The sequence below is a fragment of the Harmonia axyridis genome, chromosome 2 (genome assembly GCF_914767665.1).
Source record: "Harmonia axyridis chromosome 2, icHarAxyr1.1, whole genome shotgun sequence".
Taxonomy (NCBI): Eukaryota; Metazoa; Arthropoda; class Insecta; order Coleoptera; family Coccinellidae; genus Harmonia; species Harmonia axyridis.
In genome coordinates, this window is record NC_059502.1 from 138,348 (window position 1) to 162,603 (window position 24,256).

A 24,256-nucleotide genomic window follows, 5' to 3' on the forward strand; every position below is an offset into this window, starting at 1 on the left:
CTTTTTTATGCGCCCAAATTGTTTTTCGCGCCAGACGCACTTTTTAATTAAGCTCCTGCCCGTTTAATCGAATGGACTCTGCTCTGCGAGCGTGTTATGTTCTTAATGTTGCCCGCCATGTAATGAATACTGTCATTCAAGATTTCACGTCATGTTTTTCTGGATGTCTGACGATGATCCTCTTATCTGTTAGATGAGCGTTTTTCGGTTTATTCTTGATGGAAAATGGTCGGATGATAACTATTGCGTTCTCGAATTTATTACATAGGTGTACAACTTTGCTTCCGCCGTTTTGCAATAGATGGCTGTAGCGGTAAGTGGTAGTCGAAATATATAGATTCGAGATGTCATACAAAAATCAATACATATAATAATACAAGGTATTTGAAAACATAACGCCATCGAAATATTAGTCGATTTGTGTCTGCATCATAAAGTCTCGTTATTTGTGGGAGGTTTTAATTTTATGATTTAATATGAAGGAATCTGCGACAGAGACTGATCGAATGCTCTCAAATATCTATGGCATGGCCGCTATTAGTATTATTAAATGAAATACGTACTTAATTTGGTAATAATAATTTATTGACAATTGCATATTTGAATAGCTGCAAAAAATAGGTCCGAACTTGCAATGATGGAGAATTCAGTTGAAAAGAAAAATATCTAATATAAAGTGAATTATACCGATTCAATCGAAATGAAAAAACAACTCGAAAGCTCACACAAAATTTTGCCAGGATCGCTAACCTGAAACCTAAATAAATTATCTTCAGTTGCTATTATTTTTATTTGGAATAATACCTCAATTCACAGCGTTAAGACACCCGCTTCAATGTATCGATTAGGTAAATTCGTAATCAGGAATGAGGCATTTATGTCAAGCAAGTTTCCTTCTCTATCTACACGATCTTATCCGTCTCAATCTGTCATGTATCTGGCGCAATTTCAATGTTCTGTTGTCGTTGAATAATTGAGATTCCTACTTCCGATACATAGCATCAATAATTTCAATGTGCCATTGACAATCATGAAATAATGATCGATAAATCCCTGTCAAAGACCATAATTTGCATGTGATACATGCACCTATACATCTGGTTCTGTTCCACTGAATCGAATCTATGAGTTTAATCAAGATTTATAATAATATTTATCTGTGTGAATTGCGGATTTACTCCGTCTATTGATCCGTGAATTTGCTATATTTTAATGAAAGGATTCCCCGAACGCGATTCTATATCAGGATATGGATGAGAGTCAATTGAATCAATACAAGTCTATCGTTGATTGGGGATCGAATTACATAACGATTGGAATTATTTCGTTTAATAATTGAAGGGAGGGAAGGAAAACTCATTCCATAAAAGCAGAAATAAAATGAATATTGGAGAATCATAAGGTTTTCTCCATCCTCAAAGTGTTACTGTTTGGTGCGGTTGTGGACTGGTGTTGTGATTGGACCTTACGTCAAATTTCTCGAAAACGTGATTTCAATTGACAACCGAGATCTTATGATTAAATTAATTAATTTATCAATGATTTTTTATTCAGAATAAATAAATGAACTCTGGAGCAGCGAAATTTAGCCAAAGTCGACTCTTTCACTTAACCTCCTTTAGACTGTTTTCTTTTGGGGCTATATGAAGATAAGGTCTATACCAATCGATTCAAGACCTTGAAAATTGAATAGGTGAAGTTATCGAAGACATAAATCAGCATATGTGCGAATTGACCATGTAAAATTTCATGAGAAGGTTATGGTACTACATAACATAGCCGAAGCGATTTGACTGATATCGATTTCCATCGTTAATGTCATACTTTCCTTTTCACAATATTCTTAAAATGTACTCATATTTAAAAAAAAAAAAAATATATCAAAATGAAACCTCTTTCTGGATAACCCATTACAATGCTTGTTATTAACACAACACAATTACAGAGCTTGTTTGAGCTATGTAATTACTACTACGAGTTGTAGGGATTGATCTCCAGACATTTTTCGCCCATCCTATATGCTATAAATGCAACACAAATTTCCAATATGTCTCTAGGAGTAGTGGAGTCAAAACAGCTGACAAACCACACAACCGTTCCGAGAGAAATTCTCAACTTGTATGATCAATGCGATGATCTTGAAAAAAAAACAATGCTATCAATTATAAGACAATAATCCGTTGTCCAACGATGGAATCGAGCCGTAAGCCCGCCGATAATGAAGATATACGCGTTTCTGTAGGAAGATAAATGTCTGGCTTTACTCTTTATCGCGTATTGACATCGGATTCGAAATTAAATCGGCCCCCATCATATCGAACGTTTCGTTTTCCGCTCGCCTTTGCGCTGAAACAACAAAAATTGTATTCATTAGTCGGAAAACACGGTGTTTTGCTTTGTTATAGACAGAATAACCGAAGCGATTCTCGTTAAATTCGAACTTCAAAACGTCGGTCGACTAAAAAAACACACTCAGGAGCGTTCGATTCGTTTCGTGTTTGTGCGGAAAATGTAAATATGTACGCTTATTGTTTGTTCCTCGATTCATTCAATAATTCTACTGCGAGAAATTCGCTTTTAATGATTGATTTTCGCATGGATAATTGTCGTTGAGTCAAGAACGTCACGATTGTGTTTTCGTGGCTGATGAGAGTGATGTGACATTCGGTTGGAGGACACATTTTTCGCTCTTTCAGCTTCAATGCACTTATTGAAACATCATAATTTATTTATTCAGGTATTCATTCGAAAGTTTCAGTTGGGACCTCGCTTAACTTTAATGTGCGGTATATCTAGAGACTCCCTTTGCTCGCCGAAGGGGCTCCGCCCCTTGGACTATGTCACTATGCCGGTAGATCGAAATGGTTTAGGGAATATCAGGGTAATACTAAGTCCAAGTTTTATAAGAATATTCAACCTATCCCTCTGTTAACACCTTGGTTCAGTAATGTATTAGGCAGTAGAGATTTCATCCGGGTCATTTCTCGTCTTCGTAGTGGACACATCCTGTGTCCCTTCTACCTCCATAGAATAGGTGTTAGAGAAAATCCCCTCTGTGAATGTGGAGAAATCGTTAACGCAGAACACCTGCTCCACATCTGTGAGTCTTTTCGCTTTCGGTGGGAAAATCTTTTGCCCAATTTGAGCAGAGTGATTGATTATTTTCAGCCATTTAGTTTGAATTTTCTCCTCTCATTAAAAAGAACTGACGTCTATGAGCTCATATATGATCATGCCATCTCATGTGACTTCAAGTTTTAACTTTGCGCGTTTTATGGTTCCCCTTGTACCAATCCTCTTGTGGTTTATTCCTGCCCAATCGTAGCTCATATGTGAAGTGTCGTGTACCAAGAAAAAATCGCCATGATGAGCCCTTTGGCGTATATGGGTCCCTATCACAATCCTGTCTAAATGATTTCCGAAAGTTAATATGAGCAAACCGAGTAGCGATAAGAGAATAAATGAATGAATGGGTGAATGCGATGGAATAAGGATTAATATGTGCATAGATATGCTGGCTAGTGACTTACTGTCGAAGCCATTATAGGGTCACAACCCTAGGAATTCACACACATACAGATCGAAGATTTTTTTTTTCGGACACCTATGATCGTGGGCTGATTTTAGACGATCCACCGGGTATACTCGTTTGATTCTACGATGTCGTATAGCTACATACCTGGATTCTTAGCGGAAGGGCTATATCTATATAAGAAATAGTCTAACACAATCGCATTTATAGTGGACTTGATGGAAGTTGTATGACATCATGGACGTCCTTAGATAGACGAAAAGATGTAGCCAAGTGGCTTGTTCGGAATGGTCCTCCAGTTGGGAATCGTGTCCGAATCCACGGTCCGGTCTCAAACAGAGACCCGGTTCGTGTAACCGAATTCTTCTCTGCCGTACTCAGGTTCGTGTTTCAGTTGATCGATTGCAGCCATTCAGCTGCCTCAGAAGCCGAATATAGCGTTTCGGGGAATGGAAATTGGCAAAGATGGAAACGCCCTAAGCTTGTTAACAACTACGTAACCCAGCCAGGACTCCTACTCGATCAATTAAGAATTCGGAAACAGGAAATGAACAATCTCCTATTCTGAGTTTGCATACGCAACCTGGCATTAAATAATTGAGGAAAATGCCTAAATTTTCACCCTCTCGAAGACTTCGATCTCTCTACTTTCTTTCGAGTTCATTTTGAATACGAAATTCGATGAAAAGAGTCTCAAAGTTCTTATAATGAAAAAACATCACAACCTTACACGAATTTTGAAAATTTGAACAATCGCAATTTTTTGCAGAAAGATTTAATCTGCAATCTTTGTTAGAATTATTCACTTCTGATCAGAATGGGTCTCCTCCAAAATGTAAAGGATCTACATTGTGAACAACACATTCATTACTCTGAGTGTTCAAGGCACATTGATTTGAAACATTTGAGATTATCCATTCTTTTATTGAATAAAATAAACTAAATAAATACAACTCACCTAGTATCTCAACTGTATGGGTAATTTCTCTTGGTTCAATGGTGGCAATTTGACAGACGTAATCTCCAGCATCTTGAGGGCTAGCCTCTTTTATCTCTAGGTTGTATCCCTGAATGAGACTTATCCTCGGATCGGGATATACCTTTATTGCTCCTGCTGATAATACTGCGTTGCCCTTTTTCCAAACCCTGACGTAAGATCCTGGAAGAATGATACACAATCACATATTCTGTTGAATTACTGATCATATTAATAGTAACTATCTGCCCTAATCTATCAATTCTTTACCAAGAGTGATGTGTGAAAATTTTCTAACCTAAGATATCCTCCAAATTTCTTAGTAGATTAAATATTTATCCTTGCCGAGTCTAATATACCCAAGGACAGACAACTCGAGTTGAACAGAAATAATTTTCACCGTAATTCCGATGAAATTTGTCAACGTGATCTCCTACTTAATCCCGAACATTTCATTTTTCCCTGGGAATTAGCTTTTATTTGGTGATAACGACATTGGCAAGGTTGCTTTGTGCTGGCGATTTCGTATTAAAACGAGCGTTATCTCGCCGCCGTTGCTTGAATTATTGCTTTTTCCGAAGTATTCAGAATGAATTTCGTCTCAACAGGTTCATTAATTGCATGGAACGCCGCTTCAGAGATAACGCTGGAGCTGTAAATAGGCTAGTACGGTTTATGGAGAATTATGATGCAATATCATTTCATTTCAGGTCGCTATTTTCGATATGAGAATCGTTTGAATTGTAAAAATACAAGAAAACGTGCTTATTTTATGTTTCGAATGTCAAACTTCATTTTTGGGTCAGATTTCAAAGTGAAATCTGAATATACCTCTATCTATGAAAATCTATTTCAATTTTGATATCATGTCGATGTGGTGTCACATTCATTCGTTGGACATTACTGAAAATAATACAGCGTTTGCTCATTCATGGCCAAATTGAACCCTTGAAGATCATTAAACTGCTTGTAAGAAGCTTGAATCTTCTATCACACACATCATAGGAAAATTCAGAACAAACCACTCGGTTTATGAAAATTTCGAACCCAAAATTCGGAAAAAAAATCGTAAAAATTGAATATTTACACCTTAATCGTCAAATCTCTTAAAATATTTGTCACAGCCCCCTCAAACAAAAACGTTTCTTGAAAGATCGAACAAAGATCTAAAACAACGTGAGGTTTCCAGTTCGTATCTCGCTTCAAAAAGAGTGAACAGCCTTGAGAATATTATCAAAATTATTTTGAAAATTTCGGTGAACAATATATGATTCCTGGTCTAAGAGACTTATCTCTGAATTGAAGCATTTTCGTGATCTACGTTATCGAATCAAATTCAAATATAGCCAAATTTACGGAAAGCCATTTCCCTAACTGAATGTATGGGGCGCTCTATTCATCATTACTATACCAGTATCTGTTCAAGCAGAAATAATAGGTTCGTAACATTATATGAGAATGTCTTTCTCTTTCATATATTCTGGCAAGTACTCCGACTGTAAATTTAAATAATAAAAGAAGTGGATAAATATCAATACGTAATATCGGAGAAGTACATCACGCCCCATGCAAGGCGAATTCCAGTTCATATTTCCATGCGTGTCTCATTCAATTCCGAGACGATATTCGGGGAAGTTTTCCGCATAAAAATGCCGGGAATAGAAGGGCGCGAACGGGAATAACTGGGAATATTCCGTGTCCCCATATCGAATATATCATTCGGCGGGAATCTATCCCATCTCTCTCCAGACGGATTAGAATAATTTGATATTTATGAAATTTAAATTCCGAGTTCTCCCGGAATTTCCATCCCCAAATCCTTTGATCTACCGCCTGAAAGGTATCGTTTTGTATGAATAAGTTTTCCTCAAGGAATTTGGGTCGCATTTATTATTTTACTTTTTTTTTCTTTTGTTGTGGAATGTAGGAGATCCGCCCGACTTGGAATTCCTGGCGGTATTTTCTTGTGCTAGGTCGTGAACCAATTCTTGCCAGAAGACGTGGATGCTTTTTATCGTATGCCATTTTTCTCGGCTTTATTGAATTGTTGTTATTGAAGTTTTTTTAATCGAGTCCATTGAACTTGAATGAACCTTGTTATCGAATAGTTGCAATTATAAGCCCTGTTATCTCCCTTTGGAAAGTTTAATTGTCTGGTGTTCAGATGAAGATATCTGTGTGAGTTGAAAAATATTTAAAACTAAATCAGCAATCTTGTTTTCGAGACGTATCTTGAAAAAAATGTTCAATTGTTACAGTAAATAGATTGTCTGGTGTTCAGATGAAGATAAAGGATATCTGTATGAGTTGAGAAATGATATTTAAAATTAAATCAACTATCATGTTTTCGAGATGTATCTCGAAAAAAAGATTTATCCAAAATATCGAAAACACACTACAGTGTGTTTGGAGCAACCTTGTTTAATCTTGTTTCAAATGCCTCTAGCTTGCGAAGAAGTCAACCGCTATTGGTGATATTTTATACATGTATGTATTTAGTGACATTATTTCGCAAGTGAGAGTCTTGTGTTGGATTTCCAACTCACACGACATGTGTCCTCTATCCTCACCTGTATATTGCCCTCATTTTTTGGGATCTTCCTTTCCTTCTTTATCAAAATGGAATCTCTTATTGCAACATAAGAATATTCACGTAAACACCAATAAGGGCAGGTATCCCAATTCTACTACTGTTAAAATACAATCCAGAAATAAATCGAGCAATGAAAATTTGGCGGAGGGAAGCGAGCATAAAAATCACGGACAGAGAAGAAGACCAATCAAAGATTCAATGAACTGAAAAATTCTTTATTATTTTAAATGAACCTTCTCATTTACTCACCCATCTTTTTGAGATTTAAGACTTGTATTTGAAACAAAACAGTTTTTGTAACTCCCCCATTTCATTGACGGAAAAGTTCGATTGCAAAAACTTGAGTCATTCTTCAAGAAGAATCTCAGAAAGTAGTCGCCCCAAGTTCCATTGTTTGAAAGGGGCACAATTCAGTCCCCCCTAACGAGGAACTCAAACAGTTCATAATAAAAGAAGTGCAAATGATTGAGACATGGGATCTGTATAATAATCCTATCGAGTTATAAGTCTGGACGGGTTTGTTTGTCTTCCGAAAGCTACTCCTCTGAGCAGGCTGCTCGCCATTGTCAGAGTTTTATTGCACTTCTGGAAAAGTTGCCACGGAATTAAGCGATCGGGCGATATTCAAACTGAGACTCTGAATATTCGGAATCGTATCTTTCTCCGCCTTATTTCCTCGGTTTATGTTCAGGTTTTGATTGGGGAGTTTCGGAATAGGAGAGAGAGTTCTGTTCGCAGTTCTCTGTTTCATCTGATAATGATTAACGAAAAGTAGCTGAGTGAGAATTGAAACCTGTTTTATCGATTTTGAAAAAGCAATCGACAGGGTGCAGCAAAGCGAACTGTTCCAAATACTCAGGCATCGACGATAAGGATTTACGATTTATTAGGAATCTATACTTGAATTAGACGGCAATTATATCAGGTGTCCCAAATTCGTTTTCTAGTGAGGGGATCTCAGAATTCCTTCAATCAAGAAGAAAATGAATGCCACATTTTTAGTCTCGATTTTTGAGAGAATTAATTTTTGTGAAAACAGCAACCTCATTAATTCAACTGTTTTCAAGTCATAAGAGAAAAACAGAAAATAGCGTGAAACTCATAACTTCTTTATTACTGGTGCCATAAACATAAAATGAAAACATTCTATAGGCACTTTTTCTATAGTAGACACCGTTGGTGTATTCATTTCATTTCTATTGCCAATAGTTTTGAAGTTATTTTAAAAACTTATGTTTTATACAATGCAAACGATTCAAATTTCTGTAACAAATAAAATCGCTCAATTCTTTCAGTTTCGAAAATACACTGCGCAAAAAAAAATAACGCACATTCTGAAAATCTTAATTTTAATGAAAGTTAACTCTACATTGACTTATCCATTATCAACGACCACTAGGTCTGTGCGAGCAGTCAAAGATATTCCACCCCATACCATAATCGATCCTCCCCCAAAACCAGTAGTATTCAGAGAACAACTGATTTCAGAATGGAGCCAATATACATTCAAAATCTGATAATCTCATCTTTTTTTATTCCTGCTGGGAAAAAACATCTGTATTGAAGAAAAACGTTGAAAGTGGATAACATATGCATGATAAAAATAATTATCATTGAGAACACCTTCAGTTGTAGAATAAATTTGAGATTTCCATAATGTGCGTTAATTTTTTTGCGCAGTGTACATAACATGATATATGAATTTTTTTGTATTATTTATTTTCGTCATGAAAATTTTGGTTCAACCAACATAAACTCCAATAACTTCCCTGCAAAATGCATATTCATCCAGCTGGAATAGAATTCTACTTCAATCGTGAAGTCGAACACTCCCGCTATGACAGGAAAAAGGAAAAATCGTGGAAAAATGTCCCTCCACCCATCGAAGAGCTAATAAAAAATGGAAGAGTGCGAGTGCAACCGATGATTTCAAAGAGAAGTGGATTCGTTATTTGGCTAACAATTTCGGCTGGGATTCATTTGAATAACAAAGATTCTTTGATTTAGGCACATCCAAACGGACCACCCCGGGAGATGGTTTCGGGTCCTGTAATCTTGAATAATTCACTCTGTTAATTATGGTACAGCGCGGTGCTATTTTCTGAGCCAAAGGACATCCCCACTCTGATTAATTAATCTGATTGGATACACTTTGCATAAAAATTCCTAGTTTGGTACGCGCGGATTTCTCTTTAAGAGAAATGGACGCGCTAATATTTCATTAATGTCGTCTAGATCTTTCCCTTTGGTTTCTAGAGAACCCACGGGTTTTCTCACTATTATTTCGTAACAATTTCTGTTATTTTAGAATTTTGACCCAGGATTGGTCTCAAACAAAAAGGCCCTAAATCAAACTAGAGGCTCCGTAAATATTGAGGTTCAAAATTTTGTGTTCCTATTAATTTTGAAATAGCATGTTCGATAGGGATTTAGAATGATAATTCAAAGCTTCTTGTGTAATTTCATATGGAATGAGTGATCAGAGTCATAGATAATTGAAGAACATCGAAATAAACTCACACAATATTTCTTTGAGCTCTGAACCATGAGACATGAAATTTGAGTAATTGATAGGAAATACTTTTTTCAACTTGATCATATCATTAAAAGCATAAAAAATTCAAAAATATAGTTGGAAAAAATTATTTAATACTGATTATTTCCATGATTACATATCGAATCGTTTTAAGATTCAACTGGAAATTACTAGAGTACCTGTATTCAGAGGAAATTTTTCTTTTATTCATTCTAATAACCCTTTCAGATTGTTGCATCTTTTCTGACACTATATCAATTAAATTGTAAATTAAATAGTGAAGCCGCTTTGTGGCGAAACGGCGATTATGTCAAGTGAATAAATCTCCCAACATCCCCTAGTCATCATATCAAGATGACCTTTTTCCATCCCCAGCATCCGTAGCAATTCAAAACAGAAGTAGCCAACAGAAGCAGCAACAAATAGAATTTCTTGTCCCGCAAAACCCTCTAAATCATACAGGTCGGACCCTTTCGACTTACCTAAATTGGAGACATCGCACGGTAAAACCACAGTATCCTTGTCGGTGACTCTGAACACTTGGCTGGACGTGAGAAATGTGGGCAGCGTGGCCGGGTCGACCTTGATGGTGGCCTGGCAGGACCCTGCAAAGAGGAAGCGCAATTATAACTCTGCGCCCGTGGGCAATAATAAATATCTGCCGCATAATGGCCGAAAGTTGGTCGAGAGCTCCTAATATCTGTGGCCCGGATGATAAACGCGCCACTAATAACGCACAAACGACCCTATTCAAGTCTGAGAACGCACCATCTTCCCTTAACTGATTTGCCGAATGACCGCCAGTAACGTCTGTCTCAACTCTCTCCTCTGACTTCTGGCCCTTCTGGCATGTCTTCGCTCAATAGCGTTTTATGACATGCCTCCACGAGGACAGGGCTGCCGATAGAAAAATTATCGCTTTTATGATCGACTTGTTGCTCACTGTCCTTCTAGTATTGAAGGGAATGACATGAATTTACCCTGGTAACCTTTCCTTTTTATACCGTCTTTTGGAAGAAGATGGACGTGAAATGTTTAGGTGAATACTAGCCTATATTGATATAAGAGTAAGTGTATATAACCTAGTTATGTGAATTTCAGAAAAATAAAGAATCACAACTAACCTAACCTTCAAAATATACCAGTATAAAGATAAATGTTGGACTATTAGTTTGTGAGATGACGCATTTTGAGTAATAGATAAATCTATAAAATTTACGAATTTTACCAAATTTTCAGCTCGCCTGTAAAATGCCTCACCTTAATCATCAGCAAAGTTTTTACTAAAGGGTGTTTTTTTTAGAGCTATAGAACTTTAAATTGCAATAAAACAACAATGGATTATTCGATTGACATGAATTTTATTTATCCGCAAGACAATGTTGTGGCATTACATTTTAAATATGATTTCTGGCATATGATCGCAACGGCTCGCTCGGATGTAGTCCAATCTGGACGTCCAATTTTCGATGACTTTTTACAACATTTATGGCCGTATATCGGTAAAAACACGTCGAATGTTGTCTTCCAAATGGTCAAGGGTTTGTGGCTTATCCGCATAGACCCACAAAAAGTAGTCTAGCGGTGTTAAATCACAAGATCTTGGAGGCCAATTCACAGGTCCAAAACGTGAAATTAGGCGGTCACCAAACGTGTCTTTCAATAAATCGATTGTGGCACGAGCTGTGTGACATGTTGCGCCGTCTTGTTGGAACCACAGCTCCTGGACATCATGGTTGTTCAATTCAGGAATGAAAAAGTTAATAATCATGGCTCTATACCGATCACCATTGACTGTAACGTTCTGGCCATCATCGTTTTTGAAGAAGTACGGACCAATGATTCCACCAGCCCATAAAGAGCACCAAACAGTCAGTTTTTCTGGATGTAACGGTGTTTCGACATACACTTGAGGATTAGCTTCACTTCAAATGCGGCAGTTTTGTTTGTTGACGTAGCCATTCAACCAGAAGTGTGGTTCATCGCTAAACAAAATAAAATGGACGTAGTGCGTGATACGTATTCTGCAAAGAACCATTATTTTCGAAATAAAATTGCACTATTTGCAAGCGTTGTTCAGGCGTGAGTCTATTCATGATGAATTGCCAAACCAAACTGAGAATAAATCACTTGACAGCTGTTAAATCGGTCGCCATCTTGAACAGTAATGCCAACTTAAAGTTATAAACCTCGAAAAAAAAAACACCCGTTAATAAAAATAACAATTGGGGTTGAAAATAATTTCAGATACTGAAGGAGAGCTTTACTAGCATAGGTGACGTAATGGTTGTAGACAATAATGGTAGTATTATGCTCCTAAAATTTATATTTTTTTACTAAATGTTTTCAATTCACACAATTCTAACACTGGTTTTAGCATCTTTATGTGAATTCATATGAATATCATTGAAATAATCGAAATTTTAAACGGAAACGCTCGTCAATTCTATGGCTATCAGCCATCTATCCCGAATACCAATCCCCATAGAACGGCCCTTTTCTGTTTTGAAGAAAATAATGGTGGCGTTTTCTCCCAATAACCTGCAGACCAAGCCCAAACTACTTCCAGCGGGTAGGATCCTCGATTAACCTTGCTCGACACATTTGATTCGCAATTTATACGGCACAGTCGGTTCGTCCTTCCATGTAGAAAGAGCGGAACGAACTAGGACCTTATCTTTGTTTCTACCGACGCAGTAATAGGGAGTTCTAGCTGGGATAATTAGGAATGTTGCCATGATGTTACAATACGTATCATTAGGTTAGTTTCGCCGGTTCCAAATGAGTGGAAACTTCCTCCACCCGCACAGAACAACTTGCGGAATGAAGAAGTAAATTATTAAGATTGGTACGAGAGCAAATTGTATCTTGTGTTTGTAAGGGTAGGATGGCACCGGGGCTAATCAAGGGGGATAGAATATTACTTCATATTCAATGTAATTCTAGTCAATTCAGATGAAAAAAAAATAAGACCAACTTTTCATTCGCGCAAGCAATGTGATATGCATTATTCATATTATGTATTAAGATGTGCACTAGTCCATGTAACTTCTATTCTGTCAAACGTTATTGATGTCAGTAGTTATATTATTCAATATAACAATGAGAGAGTGGGAATCAATTGACAACCAAAAAAACATCCTTGATTTTGATGAACGTAATACCGAGAAAATTTTTAGAACTCGTGATTGTTTCACTGAATTTCTTATCGAAAACTGCTGTTCTTGCAGTTATCACAGAGTTATTCGCAAATGTCCATATCCATATTAGTTGAACAAGAGATAGATTATATCATTTTAGTTTATTAAGAAAATATTTTCAACCTTTGTACATCATATATTATGTATTTACTTGCATATTATGACTTTTATTCACTCGGATGATGTATACAAAACTTGTTAAGAGGTCGTTCACAACCTCTTGAATAATAACAATCACAATATATGTACTCAATGACTAATCGACTCTAGTAAAAGATCACGCGGAAGACATTTAAATGATGTTGTATTCCACACAAAATGGTAGGGTCCAAACATTATATTGTAATTAATATTGGATCGATATTCTTTATGATGTGTGTTTTATTTACTTTTACTTTCGGAATCACAATATGGATATTCCTTTCTCATGAAGAGCTTGTTTATCTATATAGGAATACAGGGTATTTTGTTTTTACAAGTCTAAAGAACCCTTTTTTCCATGAACATGTGATTGTAACAAGCTACAGGGTAATATTTTTGCAGGGGTCAAGCCCTTTTTCGTCCCATAAACTTTTTGTAGATAGTGGTGAATTCTATATTCTGTTCATAAATTTTTGTCTCTTGTAATTTTTACGCACCTATATTATTACAATGAAAACAAAAACTTTACGTATAAGGCCTTTATTTCGAATTCGATATCAATATCTCAAAAAATCAAAGAACTTTAAGGAAAAAACTAAAAAAATCTTTCAACTTGGTTTGTAGTTCGGTAACGAAGCGTTCGCGAACAGATTTCCATGACACAAAAAGTCCTATGCTGCACGAAATCTACGGTACTGAATTTTGAAACACCCTATAATTATCTCCATACTGCACCGCTTTGTGTTAATACTCGATTTCCTTCACCAACAATAACGTAAACTCTATTCAACTGATAATAAAGCGTTTTCAACCGCCATCCCAATTTTAATTGAATGCAACTTCAAGATACCAACTCAAGAGATGAACAACCAAACTGCACGTTAGTTAAACAAAATTCCAGCGATATCACACAGAAACAATGCCGGAGGAAGAGAAAGCAGAAAACATTAACAGAATTCCTGTTCACAAATCGAATCCTTTGAATTCGGCAGACGCTATCAACATCAAGAGATCCGATTCCGTGCAGTCTCAGCAACAACACATCTTTCGAAAGTTTCGTCGAAGAAGGCCCCCCTAATAGAAAAGGTACCACGATTCACTTTTGGCCCGTTTCTATTTCGAGCGGAGATTGGTCGCAATAAGCGTCGAATCTGAAATTTTGAGCACGCTCCCCCACTGAAAGTTTCAGGCCAGGGATATAAAGAACGCGGGCCTCTCCGGTAACGTATACGATTGAACGTGATGCTTTCAGAGGGATTTCTGCAAGAGCTTCATGAATTATCGCGAACCATTAAGGTTGAATTCGAAGATATGTATCTCGAACTGACAGTTAAGTGGTCGGAAATAATTACTGAAATGTTTACGACATGAAAACTTTCCGAGATGTACCTACAATGGAAACAGAAAGTCTTTCAGCGGTGGATCGTTTTCGTTTTTTAAGAATTCACCGAGTTGATGATCTTAATTCTTAATCATACAAGGAGATGACTTGTGTGTTTAAGCGTACAACGATCCTCAGACCTAGTAGATCCTTGTGAATGTTGGTTTTCAGATCGTCAAAAATCTTGAGGCGATAAATTACAAATTCTTATTTATTACTTTTTACAAATTTATAAAAAAATTGTAAACCCTTTGTCTTTTTCTCCAAATTTTAATCATTTACTTTTTGCTATACTATCTATTATATGTTTCACAAAAAAAATACAAAATTTAAACAGCTCCTTCTGGGTGTTGAAGTTTCTTTGTTCACTAAGTAATGCAACATCGAAGATTTCTTAACAGAATTGACAAACTTGATTTGGCCAGAAACGTACCCATTTGGATAAAAACAGCCATATCTTTTTTTTTTCGATAACAAATGACTTGTGTGATACCTCTTTGAAATCACTATAAAATAGACAATTTATTGGTGTAATGTGCAGCAGTAGCTCGGTACATTTTTTTTCCATTACGATGGGCTAAACTTCATGAACAAAATAATCCACTACCAAAATTTCCAATAAAAATATTTCTCATAGCCCCCCTTCAAAATTTTCGGAGGATGTTTTTAATGTAAACGTTAAAATCATTCTTCAGCAATATTTTACTGAAAAAATTAACCAGAAAGATGTAAAATTGTACCAACCGTAAGGGCGAAACTATTGAAAGGGACAAAAATTCCTTAATCTCAAAAAAAAAAATCTCGAAAACGGTAAGACTTTTATAATGGGAATTTAGTCATAGCAGGTGGGTTATCCTTTGATCTACATTCTCCCTCGGTTTGACGTGGTCTTTACGGGACATCCTGTATAATGTTGTTATATAATGGCTAACTTTCAACTAAACATATAACTCTTCGGATGAGAGTTTAGTTTGACATATGTCATTGAAATAGGGCTGTAGTGTAACATGATCATCAAAGTATATCAGCCCATTCTTGTTTACATACAATGAACAAATGAATCACCCAGCACTCTGTATATCACCTCTGATTTCAGAGACACATTAGAGGGTGCGAGTTATCAACTTTGCAAATAGTTGCCGCGGCAATGAAAGCCGCTAGAATTAACGAGAATTTCGAATAGGACGGGTTAGACCTGACGCGTTTACATTAACGTATTATGTTTAAGTTGAAGGATTGACGGCATTTGCATAGTAACTTGCCACATTAAAATAATTCAAACCCGCAGCAAATTCAAAACACCAGCCTGCCAGGATATGTGTGTGTGTCGGGTTCTCTGGATTTCCCTACGAAATTTCCCCTGTAGGGGGCAGTGTCAGTTACTCGCGAAATCTCTAAAACCTGAGAATATGCTGAATATGTAGGTAACATTTCCGGAAACAGCCTGAGGGATATGCGAACAGACGCTATTTTAAGTCATTTGATACTAGAATGGGTGAACAGAAGAGAGATCTTCAAACGTACGTACGTAAATTTTAAATCTCTGAATCTTTTTTTTTGAAAGCTATCGAATCTACAGGATAAAAATAACGTACGAACCAAAAAGTACTCAATCAATCAGTCGAAGCATCTTTCCCTGTTTTTTTTTGACCTTCTATGTCACTATTAGTTCAACGTATCAAACGTGAAATAGGGGGAAAGTTAATAGTGCTCCTGCATAAAATATCTGCGCTAGTTCGTCAGATCCCTCAGGATAATCACGTATGCCATGAATTTTGCAACTAATTTTGGTGTGCATGTTGAGAGTGGAAAGTTCGGAAATTATTTGATGGTCGGAACAGTTTTGAAACAATCAGCCTCCAATCTGGATGGGACCAGATAAGGCTTTCTCTGCTAAGTTTCAATTTTCCGAACGGTGTTGAAACTTTGGGTCACACGGGTTCGTTTGATGGATTTTAATCTTAAATGGCAGTAGCGAATTAAGCCAGGCGATACTTGATGAACAGTAACGAACTGAACGAATTGTTGGCGTTAGATTCTGAAACTTAGTAGGTGGAGGGGAAATAATTGCATGAAGCCCTTTGCAAATTTAGTGGAGATAATTCAGTTAATGAAGGATCTTAAAGGGTTTGAGATATTGAAATTTTGACATCATTGGGGTAAAACTATCCACTATTTGATATATTCCTTGTCAAAAAAATAAATTCCAAATTTTCAAAATATTGAAAAAAAATTATCCAGAGTAAACGGTTTAAATTGAATTGGCATAAAGACAAACATACGATCCGAGTATTTGTATTTCTCGGTACAATTTTTCCTAATATTAGTGTCCTAAATAGTTCAAAAAACTAATTGAATTTACAAACTTAAAACATATATTTACAAACTTTTATTTTATGAACCGTAGACTAACTGAAAGTAACTGTAGAGATAGTTCGTAGTCAAAGATATTTTATCTTACTCTCCTGTTAAATAGATATAGGTACAAATCAATATTTACAATTGAAATAATAATTTTAGAGAGTTAAATTATATCTTTTGGTTGATGTTGACTCTAACCCATTAATGATTACTTTAAATCATAAAGGTTCATCAAACTTTTATAATTTATAACTCAAGAAGTTAGAATTGTCATAAATAATTTTTTTTTCAAATAAAGGGTTTCGAAAAAATAAAAGATATCCAAATTCATCCTCCTCAGGAAAGAAAGTAAGATTATACAAAGAACAATAACTAAACATGTGACTTTATGGATTTTCCGTATAATATCAGAGATCTAATTCTGTAGAAAACAAGACTGATAGTATTAGATTTCAACATAATGTTGTGATTTCGATCAACTCCATTAGGAAATTCGGGTGAAAGCATGACACTAACCTACATCTCTCCCCTCGGCGAAATTTAATAACCAATCGAGCTCAAGCACCGAAAGTGTGTTCGAACAAGGATCATAATGGCGCTTTGTAGCATCGCGACGCCGTCGAGCGTGTGCGGAGGGCATCTACAAGCGTCGATACACCGAGATCCGAACAAGACGAGACAAGACATAAGTGCACGCTTTTACGAAACCCTTCACTATCGGAACCAATAAGAGGATCTAGGTGGCTTTTGAACGCTTCCTATCGCCGTTGTTGAACGCACTACGCTTCCGACCGTTCAGCTCTGTTTCCTGTTCGGGACAGAGCCGAAACGTTTAATTTCGAGGTGATTCAACTGGGCTCGATGACTTTTACTTCCCTGAGGGGGATTAATCGAGTCGATCCATGTGGAAAAGACAGCATTAATGCTCTGATAGTTAAGGTAGGACGATTTCTTGAAAACCGACACCTCCACCATTTTGCAACTCCCGTGTGCGTTCTTTGTGCGTGTGAGATTGAGAAAATTTTGGAAATTACTAGTTTTTGAGCACTCCCCAAAAATAATCAATTCACCCAATATATGTTTGAAAGACAGCATAAATAACCTAATAGTTTTTTTTGAGGCAGGACGATTTATCGTGAACCGACGCCTTCACCATTTTGCAACTTCCATTTGCGTTCTTTGGGCACGTGAGATAGAGAAAATGTTTGAGAATTAGTAGTTTATGTGAACTCCCTGCAGATGATTGATTCAGTCAATATACGTGTGGAAGACAGCATTAATGCCCTCAACGTTCTTTGAGGTAGGACGATTTCTGGTGCACCGACACCTCCACCATTTTGCAACTCCCATTTGCGTTATTTGTGCGTGTGAGATTGGGGAAATTTTGGAAATTACTAGTTTTTCGCACTCGTTTCTCTTCGTTCATCATTTCGGTACAATGTGAGATTAACGTATTTTTGAAAATAACTAGTTCTTTTTGGAGTGCTTCAGTGGAAGTAACCAAATCACCCCAGTCCATAGGCCAATTTTTGTGAACTGTCACCTTCGCCATTTTGCAACTCTCCTCTGAACTGTCGTTTCTGTGCGTTCATCATTCTGCCACATTTTAGAAATTACCAATACTTTTGAATTCCTGAGAGGAATTACTCTAGTCAACCACGTAGAAGAAATGTAAATGTTCTAAACGCTCTGGTTCAACGATTTTTCGTCATACCTTCAACAGTAATGATTTCACCAATGCGACTAGATCCTTTGAAATAACCAAAATTATCTTATTGTCTATTCCTATACAAGCCATTCCAACTGAACGGACAATTTCAATTCCCGAACGCTTTCTATCGTTCCATCCGTTATAATCCAGAAACTGGAAGACCCGGGACTTGTTAATGCCGTTCAATACTCCCTATTACAGTTGTACAGAAGTGACGACATACTCGAAATCGGGCCAATTTACAGTCAACAACTTACACCTGGATTACAGAGAGCCGGTGCGCCATAAATCCAACACCCACACAGTTGGAACGACTGATTTTAATGGTTGCCTGCCTGTGTCTCGTTCTCGGCTTGTTCAACTTTGAATCTGATTGTTTATGGATATATAGCGACGGAGGGGAAATATAGGAAAATGTATTTTCCGGGCGGAACAGCCAGAAAATTTCGTGGGAAAATCTGGTACGAACATATCATTCTCGAAAATTGATTATTCTCCCATGTTATGGGGAATATTTTGATAACTTTGTATTCCTGAAAAAATACGTCAAATCCTTTTTTTCAATGGACAGAGGTAAAGGGTTTTTTAATGTCACTTTTGGAGCTGTCATCTTTTGTTATTTGATAACTTCAAACTACGTCAATTCTAAAAATGGAAACACTTGAACAACTTATTGAAATTGTTAAAATCAACTACAAAATGGTGACAATTTTGCAGTCACAGTTCGGAAACTGAAGTACTTTTTGGTCGTCGTGCTGCAATAGTGAAACTGGTGGAAAAATTCGAACTGTAGAGAGTTAGTGATGTGAAGAATAAAACCGTGCGATTCGCTCAAAAACAACTGATAATATTGCTGTTGTAACCCGTAGTGTTGATGAACTCAGGTTTGTCGATTCCTCATCGATTTATAACGGGTGTTTTTTTTCGAGGTATATAACTTTAAGTTGGCATTATTGTTCAAGATGGCGACCGATTTGACAGCTGTCAAGTGATTTATTCTCAGTTTGGTTTGGCAATTCATCATGAATAGACTTACGCCTGAACAACGCTCGCAAATAGTGCAATTTCATTTCAAAAATAATGGTTCTGTGCGGAATACGTGTCGCGCACTACGTCCATTTTATTTTGTTTAGCGATGCAGCGCACTTCTGGTTGAATGGCTACGTCAACAAACAAAACTGCCGCATTTGGAGTGAAGCTAATCCTCAAGTGTATGTCGAAACACCGTTACTTCCAGAAAAACTGAATGTTTGGTGCGCTTTATGGGCTGGTGGAATCATTCGTCCGTATTTCTTCAAAAACGAAGATGGCCAGAACGTTACAGTCAATGGTGATCGGTATAGAGCCATGATTACTAACTTTTTCATTCCTGAATTGAACAACCATGATGTCCAGGAGCTGTGGTTCCAACAAGATGGCGCAACATGTCACACAGCTCGTGCCACAATCGATTTATTGAAAGACACGTCCTGATTTCACGTTTTGGACCTGTGAATTGGCCTCCAAGATCTTGTGATTTAACACAGGTAGACTACTTTCTGTGGGGCTATGTAAAGTCATTGGTCTATGCGGATAAGCCACCAACCCTTGACCATTTGGAAGACAACATTCGCCGTGTTAGTACCGATATACGGCCACAAATGTTCGAAAAAGTCATCGAAAATTGGACGTCCAGATTGGACTACATCCGAGCCAGCCGTGGCGGTCATATGCCAGAAATCATATTTGAAATGTAATGCCACTAGATTATCTTGCGGATAAATAAAATTCATGTCAATCGAATAATCCATCGTTGTTTTATTGCAATTTAAAGTTTTATAGCTCTAAAAAAACACCCTTTACTTTAATTTTTTTAAACATTTTTATCGATAGGAAACATTAGAAATTCATCATGTGTTCATATATGCTAATATTTGATGGATTTTCCAATAAAAGAGTTCATTTCAATAACTCGCTATCTGGGCAGATTTTTAGACAATAAAATCCAGTTGTACCGCGTTTCACCTTCACAAATGACCCGGTAAAGCTCTCCACCGTTCAACTCGACCACACATATGCCTTTCATTCAATCCCAGCCTTTACGCCTGTTTTCCCTCTATTTTATCCGGGAACCCCGGGAATCGTAATGAATCCAAAGAGTCCTTAAGTATCGATACTCGACGTTGAAAAGGGGTTGTCAGGAACAAGGATTCTCGATTAGGCCGCCCCGTTTTCGGCGTTCCTGCGCCCCTTTAGGCATCCAAGGCCGCCTCTTCCGTTACATGTGTAGACGAGCAAGATGTATGTTCAATAATTCAGGCAACTTCGTATCTCTTCAAATAATCGAACGATAGAGTCATGCGAGTCGGTCGTGAATCAGAATTCGAGGGAGATCCATTCAGCTCTGGAGAACTTTAGCTCCTATGAAAGCAGTTAATTTTAAGTTCATTCAAGATTGGGAAGAAATTTTGAATATTTCGCATTATAGGGTTTTGCCTTTTCATTAAACAAGTGTGAAGGAAACTTTCTTTCAAACCCTCGTTCCCGAACAAATTTGAAACCTCCACCTTCTGCTTTTCTGTCTGTTGTTTCTATATGTTTCCACTTGAAATACTCGAAGTAAACAGCTCCTATTCTTCAGGACTGATGGAAAATCACATTTCATAACGTTCTGTTGGAACAATTCAACAACATTAATTCCATTTCTAGAAGTAAAAACACTGTCACGATCGACTCATCGTGTTTTCACTCAATCTACCCAGTTTGTAATTATATTCGAAAGTTCGTTTGTGAAGGATCATCTGTGCTCATGCGAAAATACAAGGCGTTGGAGCCCAGCTTGGAATTCTTCTACGCTCTGAATTGAGTTAAGAGCTTTCCCAATGGCAAACCGCTTCGTATAAAAATCTTTTCCTCGGAGCGTTCTCGAAATTTGAACCGATCTCCTCTTTGGTGTCAAGTGACTCGATTCTGTGTATAATTGGGGTTGAATACTATGTAAGTTCTCTTTCCGGTACGATTCGTTTCTCGCAATTTAGAGTAGAGGGAATCTCCTAAGTACACTTCGTTTGGATGCACTACGGTAATTTATTCGTTCGTGCATGTACCTATAATGTGACAGGGAGTTGCCTTAGAGTGTTGATTTCGTTTGATATGAAATATTTATTTGAAGAGTGACTCCCTTCTATTTAAAAAGTGCCTCAATTTGAATGATTGTGCCCCATTCCCTCGATCAACAGAAATAATATAATTGCAATTTATTATTTGATTATATTTTCAACGAAATTATATTTTTTCGATTCAGTCATAGGAGAGATATCATTACACGGTGACCTTACAATCTATTGTGTCCGATGTTAAGCCATTAGGCATCTCTCGCCCGCAGTTCCAGAGTTCTAATGAACTCCAGTATCAGGGATGGCTTCAAGAAGGTTACATCTACCAGTTTCTTGTCCAAGGCATAGCGATGGCGAGGCATTCTATCAGCTGGTGATCTGGAGTTTCTTCCTCCTCCCAGCAAAATCTGTACTCCCTGTTTTCCCTATACTCTTTTTCAAGAGGTGCTTCCTGAGGTAGCAATGCCAAGTGAGGAATCCAGTAAGGAGGTGTAGCATTTTATTGCTGATATCCAGATGAACCTTAGATCTCGCAGTATCTAAGTTTTGAAGAAACTTTTTGGAATAATTTTCTAGTTTTTGAAGATTATTTATATCCGACTGGTAGAGTGAACTGAATAGCCGTTGTCCAAGACTTTCTTCAACAGTGCAAATAAGTTATCGTTTTTTTCTCAAAACACGTGACATACATCAGGGCGTAATACATTGGTATTGCCCAATTCCCATTTTAGACGTAGAAATATGTTGGGAAATAAACGTCACGTGGATGGGCTGTCTCCAAGTAGAATCCCCAAGAAAACAGCCTCCCATCCATCCTCTGGGCGTTCTGTATGCAAGAGAGCCTCGAGTGCAGTAAAATAACAGATAGCCGGTAGCATTCGGTTCAAATGACAAACACGTTATCCGGCATAAATCAAGTCGGCGCTGAATTGCGGCGAATTCTTCTTGTTCGGTCGATAAATAATGGCGACAAAGTGGAACAACATTATTCGACGTCGGGATATTGAAATGGCGCAGAAAGGAAATATTCGGGTAACATGTGTCGGTAACGGTATGACGTGCCGATATTGACATTTCTCGGGATGAGACGGTGGGAATGAAGAATGTAAATATCCTATTAAGATTTCACTCTTCCCGTTGACGTTTACAGGCGTCCCTCTCTCCGATCCGGCGACTCGTATCTGGGGTGGCCTCCTTTAGATGTGACAAGTGATGAATTTGTACTCCGGTGCTGCGGGAATCGGAATGAGGAGGGACGTGATCGGAAAATTGGACTATTGGCGGGTTAGGAATCTCATGCTGCGTTTTATGCATTTTTATTACACACAAAATTTTAGAATTCACCGGTGCAGAAGATAAGAATGTAAATGGTATGGTACCCTTTAGCATTCAGAAATCTTCAATATTAATGGCGCAATTCTCCATTTCGATTAATTTATTAACAAAATTGAAAAGTGAGTTAATAACTACCAAAACTTATAATTGATTTATTCATCACAGCTTAGTAAATGGATCTTTAAAATAATTTGGATATTCCTGAGAATTATTAGAGAATTGTTTAAAAATTTTTCCCCAAAACGGTATAGCAGATGCAACAAAACTACAAGAAACCAAACAGTTTAGTAGTGTACCAAAATTTCTTTTTACATTTTTCTGAACTACCAGTAAGTCACCAAAAAAATGTTCTGGAGGAAAGAAATGGCCACTGTATCACCCTGTAGATTTGCATTCAAAATCAGCATATCACATGACGAAAACATTAAATTGAAATATCTATGTCAAATTTAAGTCATCTTATGAAGGTAAGGTTCTATGAGAAAAAACCTGAATAAAGAATCAAATTTCAACACCCTGTAACTCGAAAACAAAGAGTGTAAGGGTCCATGTTTATAGAATTTTTTCTTTAAAATTATCCGAGGAATCTGTCATTTTTTTGTAGGTACTTTTAATTCAGGAACTGCTTGTAGATTTTCCGATTTATTCAGATAAAAGTGAAGTGAATATCTGGATAAAAACGTAGAAAATAAAGTTATATGCAATGGATTACCTAATCAAATCATTCAACAAAGGTACTAGAAAACGCCAATTGCCTGCAGCACCACTTCATCTGCTTCCACTACGCAATCAGAATACCCCATCTCAATAACACAATCTTCCACCGTTTTCCATATTTCCACGTTCATTATTCCTAATTGTACCATCCGTACCGGCTCAATCAATCAATCAATAGGGAGAGGTTCAATTTGCGATAATGACCGAGTTCAGAGATCAGTTTGCTGTTTCCGAAATGGCTTCTGCTTCAAACAATTTAGTTATAGGGACTCGGATTGTTACGCCGAAACGCAATTTCACAGAGGATTTAAACATGGGCTCTAATTGCATCGATTATCATCGGGATGATGTGATTGACATATAAGTTCTGCCATATCGAACGGCCGATGCAATTTCGTTCTTTACGGACTGGAAAATATAAACTGCTAATTTCGATTCAGGACGCGTCACTGCAGATGGCGCTCTCTTGCAATGTGGATATCAGAGGACTATGAATAATCATTATTGCTATTGTTCAGTTCGAGTGGGAGGATTCGATTTGTTTTGGTCGCTATATTCCATGTTTATTGCCATTTATCGATCGAAAAGGCGACATATTTATGAATTATTTGAGCTTATTACATTTCGGGAAAATTTTATATTTTCTTCAGATATAAATGATTTTCCAAATATAAGTTT

General features: G+C 37.1%; 1 protein-coding gene across 2 annotated transcripts in view; it reads right to left on the minus strand.

The window, feature by feature from the left end:
• Positions 1-24,256, minus strand: part of LOC123673888 (limbic system-associated membrane protein-like) — a 209,649-nt gene that overhangs the window by 52,046 nt on the left and 133,347 nt on the right. For both annotated transcript variants that reach the window (XM_045608634.1, XM_045608635.1), the window contains exons 3-4: positions 10,120-10,242; positions 4,491-4,691 (exon numbers count right to left, since the gene is read on the minus strand). In XM_045608634.1, the coding sequence (XP_045464590.1) occupies positions 4,491-4,691; positions 10,120-10,242 (324 nt within the window). The remainder of the gene's footprint in view (positions 1-4,490; positions 4,692-10,119; positions 10,243-24,256) is intronic.